This window comes from Hipposideros armiger, unplaced genomic scaffold (assembly GCF_001890085.2).
Source record: "Hipposideros armiger isolate ML-2016 unplaced genomic scaffold, ASM189008v1 scaffold_87, whole genome shotgun sequence".
Taxonomy (NCBI): Eukaryota; Metazoa; Chordata; class Mammalia; order Chiroptera; family Hipposideridae; genus Hipposideros; species Hipposideros armiger.
In genome coordinates this window covers 4184842-4208754 of record NW_017731437.1, presented here as the reverse complement: position 1 = coordinate 4208754, position 23913 = coordinate 4184842, and the positions used below count along the sequence as shown (strand labels likewise).

At 57.8% G+C, this 23913-nt stretch overlaps 2 protein-coding genes across 4 annotated transcripts in view; one reads left to right on the top strand and one right to left on the bottom strand.

Annotated features, from left to right (window-relative positions):
- The window catches only part of EIF4A3 (eukaryotic translation initiation factor 4A3), an 11042-nt gene extending 8199 nt beyond the window's left edge, over window positions 1–2843 (top strand). The window contains exons 10-12 of the mRNA XM_019644403.1: window positions 1963–2070; window positions 2164–2291; window positions 2460–2843. Of these exons, the coding sequence (XP_019499948.1) occupies window positions 1963–2070; window positions 2164–2291; window positions 2460–2476 (253 nt within the window). The 3' untranslated portion in view covers window positions 2477–2843. The remainder of the gene's footprint in view (window positions 1–1962; window positions 2071–2163; window positions 2292–2459) is intronic.
- A 3873-nt stretch (window positions 2844–6716) lies between these two features.
- On the bottom strand, window positions 6717–23870 carry GAA (alpha glucosidase). 3 transcript variants are annotated; one of them, XM_019644400.1, is made up of 20 exons: window positions 23808–23870; window positions 20503–21072; window positions 19378–19523; window positions 17233–17398; window positions 17056–17152; window positions 16467–16586; window positions 16268–16386; window positions 16044–16175; window positions 14980–15090; window positions 14310–14423; window positions 14128–14212; window positions 13599–13716; window positions 13123–13256; window positions 11509–11660; window positions 11225–11373; window positions 9406–9547; window positions 8761–8910; window positions 8233–8397; window positions 7762–7914; window positions 6717–7318 (listed from the first exon to the last, which is right to left on the bottom strand). In XM_019644400.1, the coding sequence occupies exons 2-20, from the start codon at window positions 21028–21030 to the stop codon at window positions 7259–7261; spliced, it is 2841 nt and encodes a 946-aa protein (XP_019499945.1). In that variant the 5' UTR covers window positions 21031–21072; window positions 23808–23870; the 3' UTR covers window positions 6717–7258. The 3 variants fall into 3 exon arrangements, with proteins under 3 accessions (XP_019499945.1, XP_019499946.1, XP_019499947.1); XM_019644401.1 differs by having other exon boundaries at window positions 20503–21069; window positions 23808–23868; XM_019644402.1 differs by lacking the exon at window positions 23808–23870 and adding an exon at window positions 23311–23789 and having other exon boundaries at window positions 20503–21069.
- Between the last annotated feature and the right edge of the window lie 43 nt (window positions 23871–23913).

Genomic DNA, 23913 nt, shown 5'->3' with positions numbered 1-23913 from the left:
TTTTGTTCTTCAGTCTAGTTGTGGAGGACGTTGCTTCACTGGCCCAAGTTGGCACCATCATTGCGCTCTTCCCGGGTGAGGCAGATCAGTCGCCAGCTTCTGGATGGCCGCTCACTGCGGCTGCTGGCTGCTCACGCTGGCTGCTGGCTACACACTGTAGCCCATGGCAACCCACTGCCACAGGGGTTGCAGCCTATGCTGTCGACTCACAGCAGCCCAGCCCCAGGTTGAGCTGTTGTTCAGCATCTTAGCTGTTGAGGGCAGTGTCACTGGCCCTCATATGTGGGATCCGAACCGGGGTCCTCTGGCGTCCCAAGCCAGCTCTTAACCATCGCGCCACTCGGCCGGCCCGATAATCACTGTGTTTTAATTGGAGAATTTTGTCCAGTCTCGTTCAATATAAATACTGATATATTTCATTTTAAATTGATCATCTTATAAGTGTATCTTACTTAATCTCTTCTGTGATTACTTTTTCTTTCTTTATTTTGGGTTTAAAAAGTTTTTCCTTTTCCCCATTTCTCACTTTGGAAAATGTTGATTTCTCTACATTATTTGATGTTTTAGAGAGTACAGTGCGTGTAGTCAGCATCTCCCAGTAAGGGTGCTCTCACCGCTTTCCCTGACGGTCCGGAGAACTCAGTGACCCCCAAACTTCTGGTGTGTTCCTGTCATGTGTGTTCATTTTCAAATCCCACAAGGCATTTTCACTTAGGCAACAATTCATTTATACTCAGACACATATTTACCACAACTGTTACTCTTCTCCTTTACATCTGAATTTCCCTCTGGCGTGAATTTCCTCCTGCCTGAAGAGTGCCTTATTTTATTTAGTTTGGGTCTGCTGGGGACAGCCTGTCTGTTTCAGCCTGTCTGAAAATGTTTACTTCATCTTGAAAAGTTCCTCCGATGACTTGCTGAGATAGAATCTAGGCCGGTCATTGTTTCTTTGCTACACTTTAATGATGTGATTGTTTCTGTTGGGAGCTCAGCTGCCACCCTATTGCCGCTCCTGTAAATACAGTGGGTTTTTGCAGGCTACTCTTTAGGTTTATGTTTCTTTGTGTTGTTTTCAGCAGTTTTTACTGTCTCGGTGTGGGTTTCATCTTAATTCTCCTGGTCGAGACTTGTGTGACTTCTTGACACGGCCTTGTCCCTTAAGGTGTGCTTGTCCCCAATGTCACCTCTCCCTAGGGCTCCAGTCATTGTGCTTACATGGCAGTGACATCTGTGTTTTTTGAACTCTTGCTCCTGTTCTGCCGTCTCAACATCTGAGCGCTTCTAGACCAGCAATGTCCAATAGAAATGTAATTCACACCACATATGTAATAAACATTTTCTGGGAGCCATATTAAAACAAACAGGTGGAGTTGATTTTTAATAATACACTTTTTTTAACCCAATATAGCATATCATTTCAACGTGTAGTCAGCACTAAGTATATTAATGAGACTTCAGGCTTTGTTTTTTAGTACTCTGTGTTTTCCACCTAAAAAACATCTCATTTCAGTCCACCACATTGTAGGAGCTCTGTGTGGGCAGGTGGGCTGGTGTCCTCGGTGTTAAACGTGCAGGTCTGCGGTGCGTCGCACTCTGCCCTGTGTGCAGGACGAGTGCTAAGAGCTGCGTTTCAAATTTGCTTGAAGACACTGAGCACTGCACCAAAATCAGATGCTTTTCTTGAGTTTGGGCCCAAGGACAGTGTCGTTCCCGTTAGTGGTGTGCGCCTGGCTTTAAACAGACTCCATGCAGCCTAGTAAAAATTTTTATTCAGAGAGTGCACGTGACCTTGGTGACTAAATTTCCTCAGTGCCCCTTCGGAATGGCTCTTTGTGGTGCCATCCTGCACACCCACACTGGCAGCGGGTCAGGACCAGCGTGAGGGTGACCCGGTGTGTTTTGGACTCGTGGCCAGTCCTGAATGACTGAGGGCAGTGCCCCCAATGCCTTTTCTCTCTGCAGCCGAGTGCTCATTTCCACGGACGTGTGGGCCAGGGGCCTGGACGTGCCCCAGGTGTCTCTCATCATTAACTACGACCTGCCCAACAACAGAGAGCTGTACATACACAGGTACGCGCTGCAGGCTGCACGGGCTGCACCTGGGCTGGGCTCCTGCCACCTTGCCTCTGCTGCGCTCACTGAAGCCATTCCGCTTTCTTGAAGGATTGGGCGTTCGGGTCGGTACGGCCGGAAGGGTGTGGCGATCAACTTTGTGAAGAACGATGACATTCGCATCCTTCGGGACATAGAGCAGTACTACTCCACCCAAATCGACGAGATGCCCATGAACGGTGAGGGCCGGGCGTGTGGGACGGGCTCCCTGGTCCCCGGTTTGGGGCCCTTGAGGGCTTTTCCTTTGGTTTGTTTGTTCTTGAGAAGTTTGTTGTGAGCCTTTAATTAAATTGATGTTTTCGTTTTGTTTGTCTTGTTCCTTACTATGGGTTTTCCTTCACTTTCAGTTGCTGATCTGATCTGAGGAGTCTGCAGATAGTCACGCAAATGTTCGGCCTTGCTGGGCTCGGAAACGTGTTGTTGTCAAACGTGAGACAGCTGTGGAATGGTGCACATCTGGGCTCGCTTCTTAGATGTGCATGGGAGCCGCCCGCAGGCTCTACTCTGATGGAAGGTTGCTGGGGGAGCGGTTTCTCTGATGGGATTATGTGAACACTTTTCTTGTACTTCTGGGGATGAAACCATTTGTTGTTGCTTATACATGGTCGATATTAAGAAATTTTGTAAAACAGGAAAATAAGCATGGAGTCTTGCTGCCTTTTCTTATCTACATGTAAATAATGCGTTGCTCTCAGTCTTTTTCATTAAACCTTTAAAACTTTTCCCATGAACTCCCTAACTTCTGTTTCTTAAGGTGCCACCAGCTTGTCTAGTAACCTGTATAATCGTGGGTGGGTCATTTCACTCCATTTTCTGATCTCTGAAATGGTGAAATGGAAGCAGGAAAACTGCTTGGCCTCCCCTTCCCCAAATTGGTTGGGGTAATGGTCTCAACTTCCACGGTCGGGGGTTGGGGATGTGCTTGGAAATAACTTTAAAGTTCAGCAGGTGGTTCTGACTCAAAGTACCTGAAATTGTAGAGTTTATGGGAGGGATTTCCTCCGAGCTCCCAGCAGAGGGTGGTCACAGGGGCCAATACAGTGTGTTTGGGGCGGCCCCTCGGCTGTGGCAAATGGAGTGGCGGTTCCACCCTGGCCACAGCAGCTCACAGCCTCACCTCCAACCAGGAAGGTCGCAGGCAAGAGAGGAGAGCCGCGCCTGGTCCTGGACCCCCCTCCTCATGGGGTGGGGAGGGAGGCGGCGGAGGGTTGGGGGCCATTGACACTTCGCTGTGGGCTGGCCTTGCGTCTTGTGTGCCCGGGTGCCAGGGGCGGGGTACGGAGCACTTGGGGAAGCGCTGGAAAGAAGGGTTCAGGCCAGCGAGGTTTATCCTGTGTCAGCAGCGCCACGACTCGGGAAAGGGGTTGCACACGGGGCACTGTCAGTGACTCGGGAGGAGATGGCAGTAAACCAGGGTCCTAAGAAGCTTAACCTAACTCAGATGCTTCTAGGAAGGGTCCCGGTTGGAAACAATAGTCGTGCAAATGTTCAGCCTTGGTGGCGGTTCAGAAATGCCGTGTGATTATCAAGGGTGTGAGAGACAGTTGTGTGTGGTTGGCACTGTGGGTGCAGACTTGCTGGAAAGCACCCTGGTTCTTGGGCGGTATCTAGTAGTCTGCCTCAGACCCTTCACAGAATTGGGATTAGACACTTTCAACTAGTTTTACTTGTAAAAAACATTTTTCCTTGACTGTAAAACTCCATGTTCATTACTAGGAAATTTTGTAAAACAGAAAAATAAGAGTAAAAAGCACCCGTGTTGTAGGGTAACAGCTCTGCCATGGCGCCTTGGTGACCCAGCCCGTCTTCTCATGGGTCACCAAGCAAAGGCTCGAGCTGCAGCTGGCCCATGCCATGGACCCTGTGGTCCTTGCAAGCATGAGAGCTCAGCCTGGGAAGACTGCTGAAAACAAAAATAACAGCATACAAAGAACGTACATATGACAAAAGCAGCCCAAAGTCTGAAAAGGGCAGTGGGCGTATGCAGTCGAGGTTCTTAGACTGCCTGTGAACTGGCGTACTATTTATCACCTGAAGGTAGAGTATGATAATTCAAGATGTATAACATAAAACTTAAATTTTAGGTATAAACCCTAAAAAAAAAGAAAAAGTGAAACAGAAATAGAGAGCCAACACGGGAGACAAAATGGAACTCTTAAACAATACTTTGTCAAAAAGAGGGTTGTAAAGGGGAAGAAATGATGAAAAGGACAAATAAGAAATAGCAAAGTGGTAGATTCAAAATAACTACTCCAATAATCACATGAAATGTAAATTATTTTTCACCTTCAGAAACTAGAAAAAGAGCAAGCTAAACCCAGAATGAGCAGAAAAGGAAGAACAGAGTCAAAATAAACTAGAAAAATAATAGACAAAGTCAGTAAACCCCAAAGTATGGTTCTATTTCTATGAAATGTCCCCAATGGGTAAATCTGTAGGGACAAAGCAAATTAGTGGTTTCCAGGGCCTGGGGGGATGGGGTGTGGGGGGGTGAGGAGATGTAGTGTGACTGCTGATGGGGACGGGGTCTCGGGGTGAAAAGGCTCTGGAATGAGATCTGAATTGTGTGGTATGTGGACCAGCTCAAAAATCAGGTGGGGATCTAACCTCTAAAATTAAAAATGCAAGAGCAAGAGGGAAAAGGAAATTGTCTAAGAATCAACGCAGTTAAGGTAGTTTATAAAACAGGACGCAACTGTGCTCTGCTGTAAAGGCACAAATAAGTTAAAAGTGGGAAAAAAAAAAAAAACGTACTGCAGGGCCGGCCGAGTGGCGCGATGGTTAAGAACTCGCTTGGGATGCCAGAGAGCCCCGGTTCGGATACCACATATGAGGGCCAGTGACACTGCCCTCTACAGCTAAGATGCTGAACAACAGCTCAACCTGGAGCTGGGCTGCCATGAGTCGCCGGCGACGGCGTGGGCTGCACTCCCTGTGGCAGTGGATTGCCATGGGCTACCGTGTGTAGCCAGCAGCCAGCGTGAGCGGCCAGCAGCCGCAGTGAGCGGCCGTCCAGAAGCCGGCAACTGATCTGCCTCGCCAGAGAAGAGCGCAATGATGGTACCAACTTGGGCCAGTGAAGCAACGTCCTCCACAACTAGATTGAAGAACAAAAAACGACAGCAACTTGTCTGTTCCCCTTCCCCCAATTCCCCAGCACTGTTCCCATCCCCCCAATTCCCCAATAAAAATCTTTAAAAATAAAAATAAAAATAAAATTCTTAAAAAAAAAAAAAATGTACTGCAGCAGCAGACCTGTAGCGGCTGTGTGGACCGAGACGAAGTAGATTTCACAGCAGAGAGAGTTACCAGGGGCAGAGGATGAATTCCTCAAATGATGTGACAAGGCTAAACATCCATGCACCGACAAAGGCTTCAAAACAGGAAATCCAGGAAGCAAAACAGCTGCCAGGAGAACCAGGCAAATCTGCAGTTATTACCAACCCTCTCAAGGTCAAGGCTCAATATCATCACTGCCACTTGACACCACTGGGCACTGACCAGTGCGGTAAGGCAAGGAAAAAGGATAGAAGGTCTGCAGGGAAGGGAGAAGTCTTACTCCCAGGTGATGGGCTCCTTGGAGAACCCTCAGTCTACAGCAAAGCTACCGGAACCAAGCAGCTTAGGAGAGGCAGTCTGTATGCAAGGGCAACATTCCAAAGTCACTTGGAGCCACCTGTGCGAGCAATGAGCTTTGAAAAGTGAAACTTAAAGCCACCACCACGTACAATGGCATCAAATCTGAAATGCTTGGGGCTACAAGTGGTGAAATTGCAAGCTCTGCATCGCGAATGCTTCTGTGAGGAAGTAGAGGTGTAAATGAACGCGAGATACTGTCTTAATGACTGGAAGAGTCAGTTTGGTAAGTTGGTGGCTCTCCCCAAGTTGTTGTATAGCTTCAGCACAGTCCTCGTCAAAATACCAAGAGACTTTTTTTTTTTAAAAAAAACTGACAAGCTATTTCTAAAAATTACGTAGACACACAAAGAATCTAGCACCCAAAACAATGTTGAAAAAGAACCAAGTTGGAGGACTTCCACTACCCGGCACTGAAGCTACACAGCTGGAGCACCAAAGGCTGTGGTCCCGGCATGAGGACAGACACCCGTGTGCAGATCCACGGAAGACAGTGGAAAGCCCAGAAATAGACCACAGGTTGACAGTGAAAGCGTTTCCAACATAGGTACTGAGGAATATCAGTGAGACAAAATAAATACATGCTGTACGCTTCCGTTTAGATAAAGTTCTGGAAAATGTAAATAACCTATACTGACCGAAAGACCAGTGGTTGCCTGGGGTCACGAGTGTGGGACAAACAGCCCTGTCCACACAGCCTGGGGTGACAGGGTAGGGGGTGGATGGGAGGACAGCTCCCAGCATGTCTCTGGCACCAGGCCCACTGGACATTCTCCAGTGACCTTAGAGATGGGGATGCTGGGATGGGAGGCACTGTCGGGACGTGAGGACGCTGCTTTGCGAGTCCGCACACACCCCGCCCAGAAGCGTCCAGGGGCCCATCGAGGATGGAGTGGCTGCCTCCGTGTCACAGCCCTTGGGCACACCCTCCGTGCCCCAAATCCCAGAAGGACCAGCAGAAGCTTGTCTGCAAATGCCCCTTTTATTAAAAAGAACTGCACTTAGGGTTCAAGGTTTCCCCAGTCCTGAGAATTCTCCCGAGGTCCCTGGGCCCACTCTCATCGGAATGGCGGACACCCCACCTGCTGATGGGGGCAGCTGCCCAGAAAGCAGCCTGCGACGGCCGCCCACCTCCCTCCTGTCGCCGGTCAGAGCAGCCAGAGAGGTGCCCGGGGCAGGTCCCACGTTGCATCCCACACACCACCTTCTCTGCTGTCACACAGGCAGCTGGCGGTGGCTGACGTTCCCCCCAGTGACGGGCCACAGAGAGCGAGGCTTCCAGGATAACATTCCAAACAGGCTACTCTCGGGAGGTTGAGCCCATGGGATCAGGGCAGAAAAGCTGTCGAAGGGTGCGGCTGGCCCAGAGCCCCAGCACAGGAGGTAGACGCGAGCATATCTGGGTGTTGGAGGCAAGGCAGGGCCACGCACCGGGTAAGCGCTCTGACCCCACACGGCTGATGGTGCACTGGGCTGCTGGGGACACAAGCCCCTCGGGGAAGAGACCTGGTTAAGACCAACTGATGAGAAACTGCTCTCCCATCGCCAGCGACACAGGGATGCCCAGGGTCTGGAAACAAGAAAAAAGAAAAATTGGCCTCTAAGCAATCGCCAGCAGCAGTGAGACCCGAGCACTCGGCAGACAGGAGTCTGGACACGGGTGGGCGGCGGACTCGGGGCCTTCCCGGCCCAGGGCGGCACTCGCTCTGTTCCCATCAGCCGATTCGAGCCACGAGCACCCTCGGCATTGGACGCCTTTATCAGCGTTGGAAACGAGCTGCCGAAAAGCAGACGCGGGCAGAGGAAAGGTACGGGCTTGAGGGGGCCGATCCGTCCCCCTCCCCCCACAAGGATAAGTTCCTGTCTCCCCTCGTGTGGCCCAAGTGTCCTCTGGCTTCCAGATGGCATGTCTCATGATGCCAGCTCGGCAGGCCTGGCTGGGGTCACCAGAATCCTTGGCACCTCCCGCCCCCTCGGCCATCCTGGGGGACAAGCCCTCTGGCCCCCTCTTGCCTGGGTGTTGGGGCTGTAGGTGAAGTTGGAGACAGGAACACCATTGGCTACGACCTGCTGGGGGGCCGTGGCCACGCCCAGGACGGTCACCCTCCTCAGCTGCAGGCCGGCCCCCTCACGGGTCACGTGCAGCAGCTTGTTCACGACCGTGTTCTGGCCCCAGGAGAGAGAACCGGGGCGGTCAGCTGATGGCCCAGGCAGGAAGCCCCCCCGGACAGCCCCTCCAGACAGCAGGCGGCAGAGGGCAGCTCAGCACCACGCCCCAGCGCAAATCCCTGGGACGCTGGCAGAGTGCAGGGGACTCTGGCCAGGGTGCTGGGCCTCAGGCCCTTTTCCCTGGTGGGGCAGAGACTGCCTTTACCTGGGTTGACCCTCCATGGGGACAGGCGGCCACCCCAGGACCCCAGGCCCAGCTCCCCTCACCAGATCAGGGCAGTCCCACCTCCAGCCTGGGCAGGTGGCCCGACTCACGTTCCTGGCCAGGAAGACGACCTGTGTGTAGGCCCCGCGCTCCAGCACCCCCAGGCTCTCCCCGTCGTCCCAGAAGAGCTCCCCTTGGGCCTCCCCGCTCCCCGTCAGGGCCACGGCCAGGGCCATGGGCTGCTGGCGGGACTCCGTGGTGGTCAGGCCGGGGCCCTGGAAAGAGGGTGGCACATGTCACCGCTGCAATTCTGGCAGAGGCCACCAGACCCAGGGTGGGAAGGACACTGGGCGGGGACAGCCCCATGCCGCAAGAAACCAGGATGTGCAGGACGCCCGTGGTGACACCCTGGAGGACACGTGCAGACTGTCTGCCTCTCCCGAAACGGGCCGACGAGGCAGGCCGCCGCTGTGCGTGGCCCGGCCATGAGTCACGGCTGCACCCTGAGTGTCTTCCCTGGACCCGCTCATCCTCCACCCTCAGACACTGTCATCTCTGCTGGGGCCCTGGGGGCAGACCCCCAACTGGACCGAGGCTTCCCAGGGACGGGCGGATGTGCTCAGGTGTCACCCAGGCACCTGCAGGGGGATGATGTGCCCAGCCCGGAGGTGGAGATTGATGGTGTCCAGGGGGGCTGGCAGCGTCACCCACTGTCCCTCGCTGTGGATGGCAGACTTGAGAGGTGCTGGAGGTGGAGGCGGGAGGCTGCCGAAGGCCCCGACTGGCACCTGGAGGGGGGTGGCACGTCACGAAGAGTGCTGGGCAGCACCCAGCCCCATGCTATCATTGGGAGGAGGGGGCTCCATGAGCGGCCCCGGAGGCTCGGCAGAGACAGGCTGGGTGTGACTCGGGCAGAGCCCTGGCCGCTTAGCAGGAACAGGGTGTGGGAGGCGCCAACCCCAGGTCCAGGTTGGGGGCAGGTCAGAGGACACTGGGAGGGCAGGACTTTGGGAGTGGGAGGAGCAGAGGCCCAGCTCAGCCTGTGTAGTAAGGCCCGAGGGGCCCTGGCAAGTTACCCCCTTGGGCCTATTTCCTCATCTGGAAAATGGGTTACTGCAAGGACTGCACTGGACAATGCCCGTGGAGCGCCCAGGAGAGGCCCGCGGGCCGCTGGGAGTCGATGGACACGTGCTCCTTCCACACCGTTGGTCCACGCCCACAGGATGGGGGGAGGGACCCCTTTGGTCTCCCAGTCCGGCTGCATCTTAGGTCCCGAGACTCACCGTCTGCAGGCTGTACCACGTGCCGGCGGGGAAGTAGCCAGTCACTTCAACCTGCCCGGCCTCGAGCACCGGCGTGATGAGAAGGGCCTCCCCCCACAGGAGCTGGCGGTCCACGTTCCAGGTGCGGGGGTCCTCGGGGAACCTTCACACAGGAGGGACGGGGCACCTGAGGTCAGTGCGCTCACGAGGCCAGCAGGAAGACTTGGCAGCCAGGGTGCCTGCCACCCGCGCGCTTGCCAGCTTATCTACTTGGTTCTCAGTGCTGGTCTTACCGACACTGAGTTTCTTCTCCACCAGGGGGAGCGGTTACTTGTCTTTTTATCAGTAATGTCTCCTCTGACTTACCTTTACAGTCTGTGTTCACAGTGGTTTTTTTTTTTTTTTTNTTGACTGCATCCTTGTCCCCAGGGCACCCACAGTTCCACTGGGGCCACAGGACAGACACACATGTAATCAACAAAACACACACTCACAAAATTATAGCTAGGCTTTAGGAACAAGTGGTAGATTAGAGATTCTGCTGATGATTGGAGATGGGGCCAGGTGAGTCAGGGTTTCCTAGAGAAGGTAAGGCAGAGGAGACCAAGATGGGACAAGAAGACAGCCTGCGGGAGGAAGGGCCAGGAACAGGCCTGGCAGCTGCTCCTGGGGATTCAGCAACCGGGAGCTGAGTTTCAGCAAAGAGCTCAGTGTGACAGTGCTGTGCTGCTGAAGGGGTCCCTGGTTCTTCTTTTAACAGATCTGTACTGAGCACCTACTAGACAGAAGCAGTGTTCTAGTGAACAAAACAGACAGACTCCATAAAGTGCCGGGAGACAGAACAAGAAACAATCAAGTAAGTGTTTACTCTATAAAGTAGTGAGAAGAGCTGTGAAGAAAAACATAGCCAGGTAGGTGGCTAAAGGGTGACAGAGAGCACTGTTATACAGCACAGTCCGAAAGGCCTTTTTTTTTTTTTTTTAGCTGAGCCATCCTGCCACCTGTTGGCAGCTCAGCGGCTGCTCAGCTCGGGCTGGGACTTGAACCGCTGTTGCTCAGAGCTCAAACTCTTGAGCGAGCTCTTAACCAACTGTGCCACTCGGCCAGCCCCAGAGTGGTTTTAATAGTCTTCTATGTTCGGAGAAGTATTACTTTTTTCCTAAATTAAACCTCTCCTGCCCTCTGCTCTTGGCTCTGATGCTCAGAAAGCCCCCTCCTGCCAGAGCATCGGGGAGCCTTTATTTCCGGTTTCCTGTGGCATTTTTTACAGTTTCATTTTTGACATTTAACTATTATATTTAATCCACATAGAATTTGGTTTGTATGTTGTGAGGGGGAAATAAACTGGCTTTTCAAATAGCTGCCTGATTACCTGGCTACGCGAGGCTCCTTTGGGCCACTGAGGTGAGACGCCGCTCTGTCGCACGGCGCCCCCTGGTGTGAGCCCGAGCCCTGTTCCGGGGCAGCTGCCGGGTCGCCTTACAGGCCCCCCCTTAATCGGCCCCAGACGGACTCACTCGGGATGGTTCTGTGACCTGCTTTGCCACCTTGTGGGGCTGTGCTCAGTGTTCTTCGTCCCGGGTTTTTCTAGGACTTCCGATGCCCCCAGCCCTGAGCTGGGATCTAAGGGGTGGGAACTGGGGGTACAGAGGACACCCCAGTAGGGAGGGCCCAGGATTTGGCCTTGTCTCACTCAGCTGCAATCTGCTTCCTCGTGCAGTTCCAGGGAACACCCCGTGCAGCAGGACGGGGCTGCCTGGGGTCACTGGGCCCGTGGTCACACCCCCTACCCCGGTGCCCGTAGGCCACTGTCCCTCCCACTCCCAGCCAGGGCACTCACTCCAGGAAGAGGGGCCGGGCCACGGTCTCGCCCCCGGCGTGGGCCCGGTGGAACAGCGTGTAGAGGTGGGGCAGCAGCGCATAGCGCAGGGCGAGGGCCGTCCTCATGGCCTGCTGCGCAGAGTCGCTGAACCTGTACGGCTCCTGAGGCTGTGGTGGGAGGCAGGGGTCGGAGGAAGCGCCTGGGCCCAGGGAGCCCCTGCTGCCTCGGCCGGCCAGCGCCTGGCATGCTGGCGCCGTCAGTGGGGGGGTCCCGGGGCAGACCCTCCCGGCCGCCCTGCCTACCAGGCTGCGCAGGTCGTTGTGGTTCCGCGTGAAGGGGTAGAAGGCCCCCAGCTGGGTCCAGCGCACGCACAGCTCCTCCGAGGTGTTGCCCAGGAAGCCGCAGACATCGGCCCCCACCAGGGGCACCCCCAGCAGGTTGAAGAGCAGGACTTCTGCAGGGCAGGGTCAGGTCAGACAGGGCCACAGGCTACCAGGGCTCGGCCGGCTCAGGGCCCAGGAGCGGCGGACGTGTCTGCTGAGCCGGCCGGAGGCGGCATCCCTCCTATGCCCCTGGTCAGCACTGCGCCGGCCTGTGCAGCTTCCATTTGTGGTCAGCAGGGCAGTCCATACCTGCAGTGCGGGGTACGCACAGCAGACTACCCCATTAGGGCTGAGCTGTGTCCCCCAAAAGATAATGGTGGAGTCCTAATCCCCGTCCACTGAACCTTATTTGCAGCTGTGATCAAGTTAACATGAGAACATTAGGGTGGACCTAATCCAGTGTGACTGGTGACCTTCTAAGAAGACAAAGACACAAAGGCCATGAGATGACAGAGGTCAGAGTGACGCAGCCCCAAGCCAAGGAGGACCTAGCACTGCCGAAGCCACCAGAAGCTGGAAGAGGCAGAAAGGATTCTACCCAGGGTCTCAGAGAGCACGCGCCCCAGTGCCCGACTGGCCTCCAGGGCTGTGAGAGAAGTTTCAGCTGTTTTGAGCCTCAGTGTGTGGGGCTGCATCAGAGCAGAGGGGTCAGAGCTCCTCGAGCTGCTGAAGGGTCAGGTCCCAGACCATCTCAGCCTGGGCCCCGCCACTGCTCAGCAGAGGTGAGGGGACACTGTGCAGCCTGGGGCCGCGGGGACTCTTGTCTGGTCCTGGGAGCTGCACGGCCTCTGCCTGATAACAGCCAGCTCACAGCAGAACTAAAGCCCCCGGCCTGGGACCCGGCTCTCCAGAAGGCTTCAGAGGCTGGCCTGCCACACCTGCCCCAGGGAGCAAATCAGAGCCCAGGGCACCTGCGGGCAGAGACAGCCACAGGCTTCTGGAAGGAGGGAGGGGCTTCTCGGCAGGACTTCCCGGTAACCCACGGGTCTGCAGACACCCCCACGCAGAAGCAAGCTGCTTGCGACTGTCAAGGCGCTCCCAGGCCCGGGGGTGGCGGGGGCTCTGCTCAGCTGCCACCTGGTGACCCCTGGTGACCCAGCACTCCCTCATCCCTAACCCCTTCCCCATGGCTCCTGAGCCATCCAGGGGCCCAACATGGGTCAGTGGCATCGGAGCTCTCAGAACAAGTCAAGTTTCTCTTTGCAGGATGGAGCGAGCGCTGAGACAGCGGGGCAGGTGGCCCCCTGCAAACCAAGCTCAACGCAGTTTCCTGCAGCTCAGGATGTGGTAGCCGAAAGGACATCATAAGAGGAGGGATCTGACAGCTGGCCCTGGCCAAGCAGGGATGGGGACATTGGGAAGTGGGGTGCCAAAGGTGAGCCAACCTGCACAGGTGCGCAGGGGCCAGTGGGCCCCACGTCCCACCTGAGTCAGCGCCCCCAGCCCCCCACCCCATCGCAGCAGCATCTGCCCGAGCCCTGCAGAGCCCGGAACCCAGCTCGGGCAAACCTCCCCTCCCCACAGGGCTCTCACCTGGTACGGAGGAGGACAGCTGCTCCCAGCTGCTCCACACGTCCCCTGTCCAGTGGCCGGCATACCGGCCATGGCCGGCGAAGGTTGAGCGGGAGATCACGAAGGGACGCGTCCCCCGAGCCTTCACCAGGGCCCTGGGCGGAGCAGAAGGACAGAGAGCTGTGTGGAGTGGGGTCACAGCCACCAGAGTGCCAGGCAGTGCAGCAGGGGGCAGAGCTGGGAGGAGGGAGGGAGGCCAGGCCTCTGCCAACGCCTGCTGGGCAGGCAGCTTTGCCCGAGCCCTCTGACGGCCCTCAGGTGCACCGTGTCACAGGGGGACAAGTGTCCCTCCAGGCTCCCAGGAGCCACAAGCCTGTCTTCCCAGACACCCCTTCTTCTCACGGCCTGGGGGGAGAGCCTCCCCTGCTGGAGGGATGGGCCCTTTCCTGCCATGGGCCCATCCCCGCCCCTCGCAGCCCCCTGCACAGGGCCCTCACCTGTGGGAGGCCAAGGCTTCCGTCAGGCCATACAGGTTGTGCAGGTTGTAGTGCGTGGAGAGGAACTGGTGGCTGGAGGCACAGATGGTGGCTGCCCGGAGGGTCCCACCAACCACCCCTGGAGGAGAAGGGGTTGATTCTGTGGAGCCTCTTCCCAGCAGACTGGTGCCCCCCCCACATCTCAGGAGCACCCTCGGACCTGGGGTGCATCCCTGTACAGTCTCCACTTTCCCAAAGACAGGAACAGGCGGGCGCTGAAGGCTGCCCTTTGCAGACCCCAGACTCACATGCCCTTGACCCATTTCCAGTCTCCCTGTCCATTTGCTGAAGCCCGAAACACCCTCCTTCTGAGGGTCTGGCCTCGGCCGCACGTCTCCCCGACCTCAACCTTACTCCTGAGTCCCCCTCCCCTTCTCCGGGCTGGCTGTGCCCACAGGCTCCTCAGAAATGACAGCTTCAAGTCTCCCAAGCACAGAACACAACCTGAGCCATTGCTGGTGCCGGTGGGGCGGCAGGCAGGAGAGCTCACCTGGCACGTAGGGCGGGTTCTCCAGGTCACTGTCGGGGCAGCCGTCCACGGAGCCCTTCACGAAGTTGGACGGCTCGTTCATGTCCTACAAGAGAGGCCTGGAGGTGGGCGCCCCGCCCAAAGCAGGGGGTGGGGCCGGTCCCCAAGGCCAAGGGACACCCAGGGGCCGGGGCCACACTCACAATCCACATGCCGTCGAAGGGCACCTGGGCGTGGAACTCGGCCACCATGTCCTGCCACCAGTCGAGGGCCTCGGGGTTGGTGAAGTCAGGGAAGGCGGTGGGTCCCGGCCACACCTGGAAGAAGGCCAGAGGGGAGACCAGGCCCCCGGAGCCTTCAAGGAGGCCCTGCTCCTCACCCATCTACCTGGGGATGGGGGGTGGGGACTGTGCAGGTGAGGACCACTGGTGAGAGGGACGTGGTGAAAACCCATCTGAGACCCCCTTTCATACAGGCCCCGAGGCCCCGAATCTGCACTCCTGGGAGCCTCCCCAGCCTCCCCTCAGCCGGGCCCCCTTCCTCTTGGTTCTGGGCACATCCTGGAACAGAGAGGTCGGGACTCTGCTGGGTGCCCCCTGGGAAGGCCTGGGAACTGTCAGGAAGCCCCGGGGGCTTGAAGGACAAGGAGAACCCCAAGGCCTCACCGAGGGTCTTCAGAGCTCGTGCCTGGGCTAGACCAGGTCCCCCATGAAGCCAAGGGTCCCTGACGGAAGGACTTGAGGACTATCACCCCCAGCTGTGACACCACCCCACTCTGTCCCACTGGACAATACCCTCTTCCTCAACAGCTTCCTGTCCCCAATGGCCAGGACCCCACTTCCTCCCCCTTCCCCCACCCAACCCCCAATCTACCTTCCCAATCAGTGGCTGCCCGGTCTCATTGGTGATGAAAACGCCCCTCCTCAGACCCTCATCGTAGGGTCGGTAGCTCCCAGGGGGGCCGGAGCTGCTGATAGCGGGATCCTGGGGGTGAGAAAAACCAGTCAGAGAGGAAACTGCCCAGAGCCTTGGCACCAGTCGCTGGGAAAACGCTCTCGATAGAATGTTAACGGGAGACAGAGGCAAGGTGAGGCCGTACACGTGTACCGCACACCCATGCGTGTACACGCACACGTCTACCACAGAGACGGAGCCGCGGCACCAGCTGGACGAAGGGACCATGCCTGGATACAGTCTCACCTTTGCTTTAAGAGTTCTAGTTTCACAAACGTTCTGCAGTGAGCATTTCTTTTAGAATAAAGAAAGAAACTGCCTGCTGAGTGGCCACTGATGCTAGCTGCCCTCAGAGGGCCCGCGGTGATGGAAATGGCCAGCAGCAGAGCAATTCCGAGCCTCCCAGCAAATGGATTTCCTCTACTGAGGGGGGTCCATGGTAGCGACCATGCCCACCCCCCCTCCAGCCGTAGGGCTGGCCACTGGGCCCGGCTAGACCAGCCTCTGAACCCCATCCCTCTGGCTGCAGGGGCTGGCCCCGGGGGTGTGTCTTCATGCCGGGCCACTCAGAGTCCTGCCCACCTTCCCATGAGGCAGAGCTGACCTGGGAGAGGCAGAGCCAGGAGACACATGGGGGCCCTGCACACAGCTCACCCCGGCCCTTTGGGTACTGGGTGACGGCTGAGCGCCCTCCGCCTGCCTACCCCCCACCTTGCTTTAAGCAGGTCAAGTAACCTACAACCAAAAGGACCCTGAGCAGCAAGCAGATGTTCCCAGGGACCCTTAAGCTGGACATCACAGGACAATAGGGGCCAAGTCCATCAATCTGATAGGAGTCCCTGTCAACGATGCTCAGGAAACGTCCTTAGTGACCAAGGCAGGCACGAGGAAGATGCCACCTAGAGTCGGAGCCACCGGGCCCTGAGCCCCTCTTCTGTCCAAAGAGCCAGCTCCACGCTTCATGGGGGACCAGGGACACTCACCACGATCATCACGTACCGCCGGCCGCCCTGGTGGAGCTCCTGCACCATGGCTGGGAAATCCCCAAAGCCATCCGTGTTGAAAGTGAAGTCCCTCCTGGCGTCCATGTAGTCCAGGTCGTTCCACTGGACGTCCTACAGCCACAGCACAGGATGGGCTGCAGGGACCTGGGGAACCGTCCTGGGCCAGCCCCCCACTGGGCTCTAGGACCCTCCCCAGCACTCACCAGGGGGAAGTTGGCCCTGGTCATGTTCTCCACCACCTGGCGGGTGATGGCAGTGGACGAGTAGCCCCAGCGACAGAGGTGGAAGCCCAGGCCCCAGTAAGGCGGCATGAACGGGTAGCCTGTGAGGCAACGGGGCTCTGTGAGGTGGCGGGAGGGAGGGAGGGGCGGGGGCGTGGACGGGGCGCGGAAGCAGGCCTACCCACGATGTCCAGGTACTGCCGCACCACGCTCTTGGGCTCCGGGCCCAGCAAGACGTACATGTCCAGGATCCCGCCTGTTGACCTCCAGCTGAGGGCTGGGCTCGGCTGCAGGACCACATCTGGAGGGAGCAGCCCTGGGGCTCAGGGACAAATATCCACCTGCCCCCCCAGGGCCCTTGGCACCTCACGGATGGACGGGCCAAACCAAGTCTGGAGAGGGAGTCCTCCTATGGGGAGCTGGGAGCATCCTGCCTGTGGGGTAGGGGGACCCTGAGGACTTGCTGAGGAACCTGGTGCAGGATGGGAAGATGCTGAGCAGCTGGAACCCAGGGCTCCCCTTTCTGACCTCTGCTCACCCCCAGAGCACACCTTAGGGTCACCAAAGGGCAGAGCTGGAGACGTCACAGCACACGGTACTCATTTCTTCGAAGAGCAAATGAGGCCCGATCCCTGCCCGTGGCCCCTCTCCTGTACCCCCAGCCTGTCAGGGCAGGTACAGGCGGCCCCATGCTCCATCTGTGACAGACGGGGACGCAGCCGCATGTGGGAAGCCCGGCCTGGGCTCTGGGGCGGCCCCCGTTCGCTTACCCATGGCGTTGCTGTTCAGGAGGAAGACCCCATGAGCCAACCCGCCGTCCTCCAGCACCAGGTAGAAAGGGTGGGACCCGTACAGGTTCACGTCGGGCTGGGACATGGCAGACATGGCCTCACTCCCTCACCCATGCGGCTCCTCCCATCCATGTCCCGCCCCGGGCACTCCCTTACCGTGGGCGGGATATCCCGGTTCCAGAGGGTAACCTTGGTCCAGTTGGTGTTGAGCATCAGAGGGCCGAGGTGCTCGGCGAGGCCGGTGATATACGGGGACGGCAGGGAGGTGGATAGCTGCAGAAACTGGTCGGTGAAGAACAACGGGGCCACCGTGGTGTTCAGCCTGCCGGAGAGAGACCAGGTGGCCTCGCACCCTCGATGGCCAGACAAACCCAAGATGGACCCTCCTGGAGAGACCCCCGGGCCCAGGTGCCCCCCGAGGAGGCTGGAGTGGCCTAGCCAGCTCTGAACATGTTGACCTCAGCAGAGAAGCAGCCACGTGAGGCCCAACCACCCTTGGGTACCCGACATGGCATGGAGGGCGCTCAGAGCACATCAGAGAAGGGGTGCTGCTTGGCTGTGCCCATGTCACCCCAGGCAGGCTGTAGGAACAGACTGCCCCACAAGCCCTGGCCGCAAGCAGGTGCTGGGTGAGGGTTGTCCAAACCCTTCCGGTCCTGGGGGTGGGGGCCCGAGTTCCTGCCACGAGGACCACGCTCCTCCCGACCCCGGCTGGGTGTTGCCCCAGCTCAGTTCCAGAGCCAGTGCCGCTGCCCAGCCAAGGCCGCCAAGTGTCCTCTGGGGTAACATGGGGTCAAGGGCAAGGCCAGAAGCCACAGGCAGGGCCCTCTGCAAGTGGAACAGGTATCACGGTTAACTCCATGGAAGAAGCACCCCGCCCACCCCTGGGCCACACTCTTGGTGTGCATGTGTGTGCGTTCAAGACCAGAATCCAATAAAGTGCTTTAACGGACTTCTCAGATCTCTGCTCAAAGGTCAGCTTCTGAGGGGCCTTCCCTGACGCCCCCCGACAGAGCCAGCCCTGCCCTCTACGCCGGGACAGTCGTTCTGGGCCCTTCTTGGCATTACTGCTCTGGACACTGCTGTATGGGCGCGCTCACTGCCTGTCCTACAGTGTCAGCCCTGGGAGCCGGCTGACATAATGCTTGGCCCAGAAATGAACGCCTGGAAAAGAAAGAAATGCATTTCCGAAGGCAGGTCCCTTACGATTAAGGCAAGTCCATGTTACCTCATTCCCACACGGTAACTGAGCTCAGTGACAAAGCAGGGGCCCTGTCGGTTCGGTGCACATAGTATGTGAGGCCATGTGGGTAAAGTGAAAACGGGCTTGCACAATCCAGCGTTGAGGCAGACAGTGGCCCTGACGGCTGGCAGGTGCACTTCTGGGCCCGTGGGTCTGTCCTCCTGAGGAGCGGACTGTGATGGACACTCAGTCACAGCCGTGGCATTCGAGTCGAAACTCAAGATTCCAGGATGCTTCGGTGCATCCAACAGGGGGTGGGGGCTGGAGGGGGGCACGCCTCCCTTGGAGGCAATGGTGTGACCCACCGGTGCCCTTTCTCACTACAAATGTTTGCTGAGTGCCTGCTGTGGGTCAGAAGTGCTCCAGGAGCTGGAGGCTCAGGAGGGAAGGGAAAGCCTGCAGCGGCAGCAACGATCCAACAAGAACCCCGTGGGGGTCCTGACCCTGAGGGACTCGAATCAGAGTGGCCAACAGCAGGGATGCTAGGGCCCTAGCCCTGTCACCTGCCAGCAAGCACCTCTCCTCTCTGTGCCTCAGTTTCCTCATCTGTAAATTGGGGATAAAACAGCACCTACTTCTGCGCTGTTACAAGGATTTGACTAGTTAATAACTACAGTGCCTGATATGTAATAACCGCTATGTGGTATTTGATACCACAAATAAAATTAAAATAAAGCCAGAAGGGGGTGTTGCCTGGAGCGGGTGTGCTGTTTGAGACCGGACCAGGGGTTCTCACCTGGGCAGCGTTGACATTCGGGCTGGGTCACTGTGCTGCGCGGCTGCCCTGTGCATTGCAGGGGGTTGAAAGCATCCCTGGGCTCCACCCACTAGATGCCAGCAGCACCCCCACCGTGATGACAACCAAATGTCCCTTGGCAGACAATGACCCCCAGCTGGGACTCCCAGGCTGGACGTCTGGTCTGGGAGGGCCTCTGAGAACTTCAGGTAGAGGGAACACCCAGTGCCAGGGCCCTGGGGGTGTTTGGGGGGGACAGGGGGCCAGCACAGTGAGGAGGCCTGAGGGGGAGAATGGACCAAGACGGGCTCAGGGCACTCACACCACCCGTCCGTCCAGCTTCCGCCGCACGACTATCCCAAAGGGCTCCTCGGAGAACTCCACGCTGTAAAGCGTGGATGGCGCCTGGCTGCGGACACGCGGGGTCTCCAAGGGCACCTCGTAGCGCCTGCTGGCAGGATCTCTGATCTAGAAGAGGAGAACAGTACTGTCATGAGGCTGTTCCTGGGACGGCAGCCACCCCTGCACGCTTCCTACTGCCTCTTTCACCCTCCAGGGGAGTCAGAGGTCAGTTCAAGTCCCACTGTGTAAGCCTCGGCAGTTCAGCCAACCTCCCTGAGCCTCGGTTTCCTCATCTGTAGTCAGAAGATCACGTGCTGTGGGTTGCCAGGTAAAATACAGAACGGCCAGTAATTCTGAATTTCAGATGGACAATTTTTTAGCTAAGTATGTCTCAGATATTGCATAGGATATGCTGGCACTAAAAACACAAACTCATTCCTTGGTTATCTGGTTAAAAACGAAAGACATCCTGTACTTTTATTTGCTGAATCTGGCAACGCTATTCAACCCGGCACACCTGTCACAGGAATGAGAAAACAATTAGAGCAGCAGCTCTTATCTGGTCACCACTCAGTAAATGATGACGTTATACATTACTGTTAATAACAGGGCCATTGGAATGGTGGGTCAGGCCCTCTCACCTTTGTGTCTGCACATCTGTTCAGTCCACAAGGTTTTACTGGGTACCTGCTCTGGCCAGACACTGTCCCAGGGGCGGGGAAATCGCAGGGAACAATCAGACAGAAGAGTCAGTGGCTGGGATGCCACCGCCCCTGCCCGGGACGCTCCCCCTCTCTCCCCGTCCACCCTTCCGCTTGCTGGCCCCTGCAGGACCTCAGGTCCTGGCTGAGACTTCACTTCTGAGGGGAGGCCTAACCTCCCTCCACCAGGCCGTAACACCTGCCCTCCAGAGCAAGTTCTAGAGTCTTCGCGTCACTGTCCTAGTGGCCACTGCTCCCTGAGTGTAGGCACCATCTGCTCACGCCTGAACTCCCAGTGAGGGCACAGTACACATTCGTGCAATAAACACCCAGTCAGGCCCGTCTCGTCCGCTGCCTACTCTGCCCCGTCTCTGCAAGTGCCCGGCCCTGCCCGGCCTGCCCACCGTGAAGTGGAGTCGGCTCTCAGTCTCCACCAGCACGTCCAGCCGTAAGGTCAGGATGTCCTTGGGGAAGAAGGTCGGGGTGTCTCGGGTCAGGGTGGCTGTGTAGCCCGTCTCCGTGGTGGTCAGGTTCCCCAGCTTATAACTCGGGTAGCTGGGCGGGAAGAAGCACCAAGGCTGTCCCATCTGAGCGCCCCGAGGTCGCCATCCCGCAGGCACGTAGCAGCAGCCGCGGGCCTCGCACTGCTCCCGGGTGATGGCTTTGTCTGGGGCGCAGTCAAAGCGGCTGTTGGGGGGCATGTCACACTGTGTGGGCGCTGCTCCCAGGCCGGGCTGGGGCTCTGGGCCGCTGGCTCCCTGCCGACGAGCTTGGTACATCTCCTTGGGTACTTGGGAGAAGTCACGCAGCTCTCGGGGGACCACCGTGAAGTCGTGGAGCAGGACATGTGCCAAGAGGGCAGCGGTGGCCAAGGAGAGGAGGGCACAGACCCCCAGCAGGGGGCGGGGGCAGGGTGGCCACTTCAGGTCCATGGTCTCAGCGCCTGTGGGTCGTGGGATGGTCCTGGAGGCCTGCTGAGAGAAGAATCGGGCTCAGCAGGGAAGGCAGAGTGGCCGGGGCCTCAGAAGCTCTCAAAGCAGCTTCCAGGCGGGAACTTTCGGTGCCCAGGGCGAAGGTGTGGGCTGATGAGGAGGCGGGCAGGCGAGGGTGGACGAGCTCCCAGCACCTTTCAGACAAACATGGGGGAAGGAGGAAAAGGGAAAGTCCTCAAGAGAGGGTTGCAGGATTTACCGTGAAGTCTTGTACAATGTTACAAATGAGATGCACTTAAAATGTCTGTAAAAATGATTAATGACACAAAAAGACCCACGTGACAGACTGACAAGTGGAACAAGCAAGTTATAACAGTAGACGATTGAGCCCGATTCTGTACAAAGACTGAGGCCGAGGTGACGTTGTGACGGATGGGGTGGAAGTGGCCTTAGGGGAATGTGCCACCTTCCCCCTGTCCCTCTCCTGCTGACTGGGGCAGGGATACAGGCTGGGGAGAAGTTTGGTCACTGCAGCCGAGGGCAACCAAGGGATGGCAAAGCCACAGAAGAAAGGCCTGGCCCCCAGGAGCTGGCAGACCAGAGCCCCTCCGGGCCCTGCAGTTGGGTGCGGGGGAACCCGCTTGTCTGGGGGAGTCTTGGTGGCCCTGGGTCTGTCTCTGTCACAGCGGCTGCACTGGAGCCTCACTTTGGTTACTGTGGTGATAAGACTGTTACTACCTGCGTGTTGCTTCTCTGTATGTTCTAAGTATTGTATAAGGAACGTTGTTGTCCCAGGTCCTCTGAGGAGCAGCAGACTCCAACATGGGACTAAGCGTGGCAGGGTGCTGTTAGGGGACTCCTTTCCATTTGAGAGAAAACGGGGAGGCTGCTGGGGAAGGCTGGGAGAGCCACCACACCCCACGTAAGTCCGATCCCCAGGGAGGGTAGCTGGGTTCAAGTGTCCCAGGCTACCATGCAGGCTAAGGAGGGTTTGGCTAAGCTGCGGGGTTGGAAGCGGCTCTCGAGCCAAAGCTGGCCATGAGAGGGGCCTGGGGCTCCCAGAAGTGGCCTGCCCTAGTGTTATGGGCCAGAGGCAGCCTGGTCTGAGGACAGCTGTGCATTTCAGAACGCAGCAGCTGAGCTGGGTGTCTAACAATTCAATTCAGTTCTGACATGAACTCCTGTAGTTAGCACAGACCCCACGGGTTAAGGGCTCAGTCCCACAAGTCTGCCCTTACCCAGGCACCAGTCGTAAATTCCAGGTTATCACCACACTTTTGACCCACTGGCTATAAATGTGAGGGTTCACCCCCCCCCACACACACACACACCTCCTCAGCTTCAATAATTGGCTAGAGCAGCGGTTCTCAACCTGTGGGTCGCGACCCCTTTGGGGGTCGAACGACCCTTTCACAGGAGTCGCCTAAGACCATCGGAAAACAAAAAGATACTTAAATTACGATTCATAACAGTAGCAAAATTACAGTTATAGAGGAGCAACGAAAATAATGTTATGGTTGGGGGTCACCACAGCATGAGGAACGGTATTAAGGGGTCGCGGCATCAGGAAGGTTGAGAACCGTTGGGCTGGAGCAATTCACAGAACTCCTGAGAACGCTTTGCTTAGAGCTGTGGGTTTATCATAAAGGCTACAACTCAGGAACCGCCAGAGGGCGAGGTCTGGAGGAAGGCTGAGGGGCTCCCAAGCCCTCTCCCAGCATCAAAATGTGTTCCTCAGCTTGGAAGCTCTCCAGACCCCAAGGAGTTTAGGATTTCATGAAGCAGGCACGACTCATTAGATCACTGGCCACTGGCGTTCAATCACCAGCCCCTCTGGGCTCGCCAGAAGTTGGGGGTGACAGTTCTCGCCCTTGAGTCCTGCTTCTGTCTTTCTGGAGACCAGTTGCCATCCGGAAGCGATCTAGAGACCCCGGTCACTCATTAGCACAGAAAAGACACTTATCACTCCCAAGACTCCAAAGGTTTTGGCGCTGTGAGCCAGAACTGGGGACGAAGACTAAATACTAATGTTTTTACACCCCAAGTGTCCCAGCTGCAGCTGACCCTTCTAGTCACATCTGACACCCTGTGATCGTGATGACTCAGAAGCCAGGGCCCCCAGAGCGTCGAGCGGGGTCCTCACTCAGGAGCTGTCGGGCACTGCCCAGCCCTCCCCACCCAGGGTCAGAGGCTGCGGGGTGCGGGGGGCACAGGCGGGCTGGCACCACATCCCCTCGGCGCTTCCACTTTTGAGACCGGCAGGAGGGCTCTACGATTTACAGGAAATGGGGAAGAGCTGAAGGTCAGGTGGTCAAGCGGCCCTGCCGACCAGGAAAGCCTGTCACCGCCTTCAGGCGAGTGGCGCAGAACCGCTGCTCCCCAGGCCAGGGCGGCGGTGCAGACGAGCCGGGCTCACGGCCCACCTCCCACCGCGGGAGGGGGAGCGAGGGTTCTCGACTCCTGCGCCTCCGTTTCCTCCATGTGGACCAGGCGCGCGCAACCTTCCTCGCCCGGCGCTGGGTGAGCGAGCGAGTCTGTGCAGTTTCGGGGTCCCCGCAGTCACTGCCGAGCCCGCCGCGCGCGGACCCTGGCACGACGTGCCCAACTTCTCCAACAGGAAATCACTGACGACCAGTCGACGGGCCCCTCCCCCTTCTGGGCCTCACGACCGCCCCGACCCGCCAGGCTCTCGTCGGAGGGGCAGCAGCGGGCCAACCCCGGCCCCTCCCCGGGACGGCCCGCCACCCCCGGCGGCCCGCTGCCCGAGGCCCGCTCACCTCCGCGCACGCGCACCCGGTCCCAGACGGACTCACGTCCGCGCACGCGCGCCCAGCTACACCCCCCCCCCCCGCCCCTGCCCGGGACGCTCCCCGTCTCTCCCCG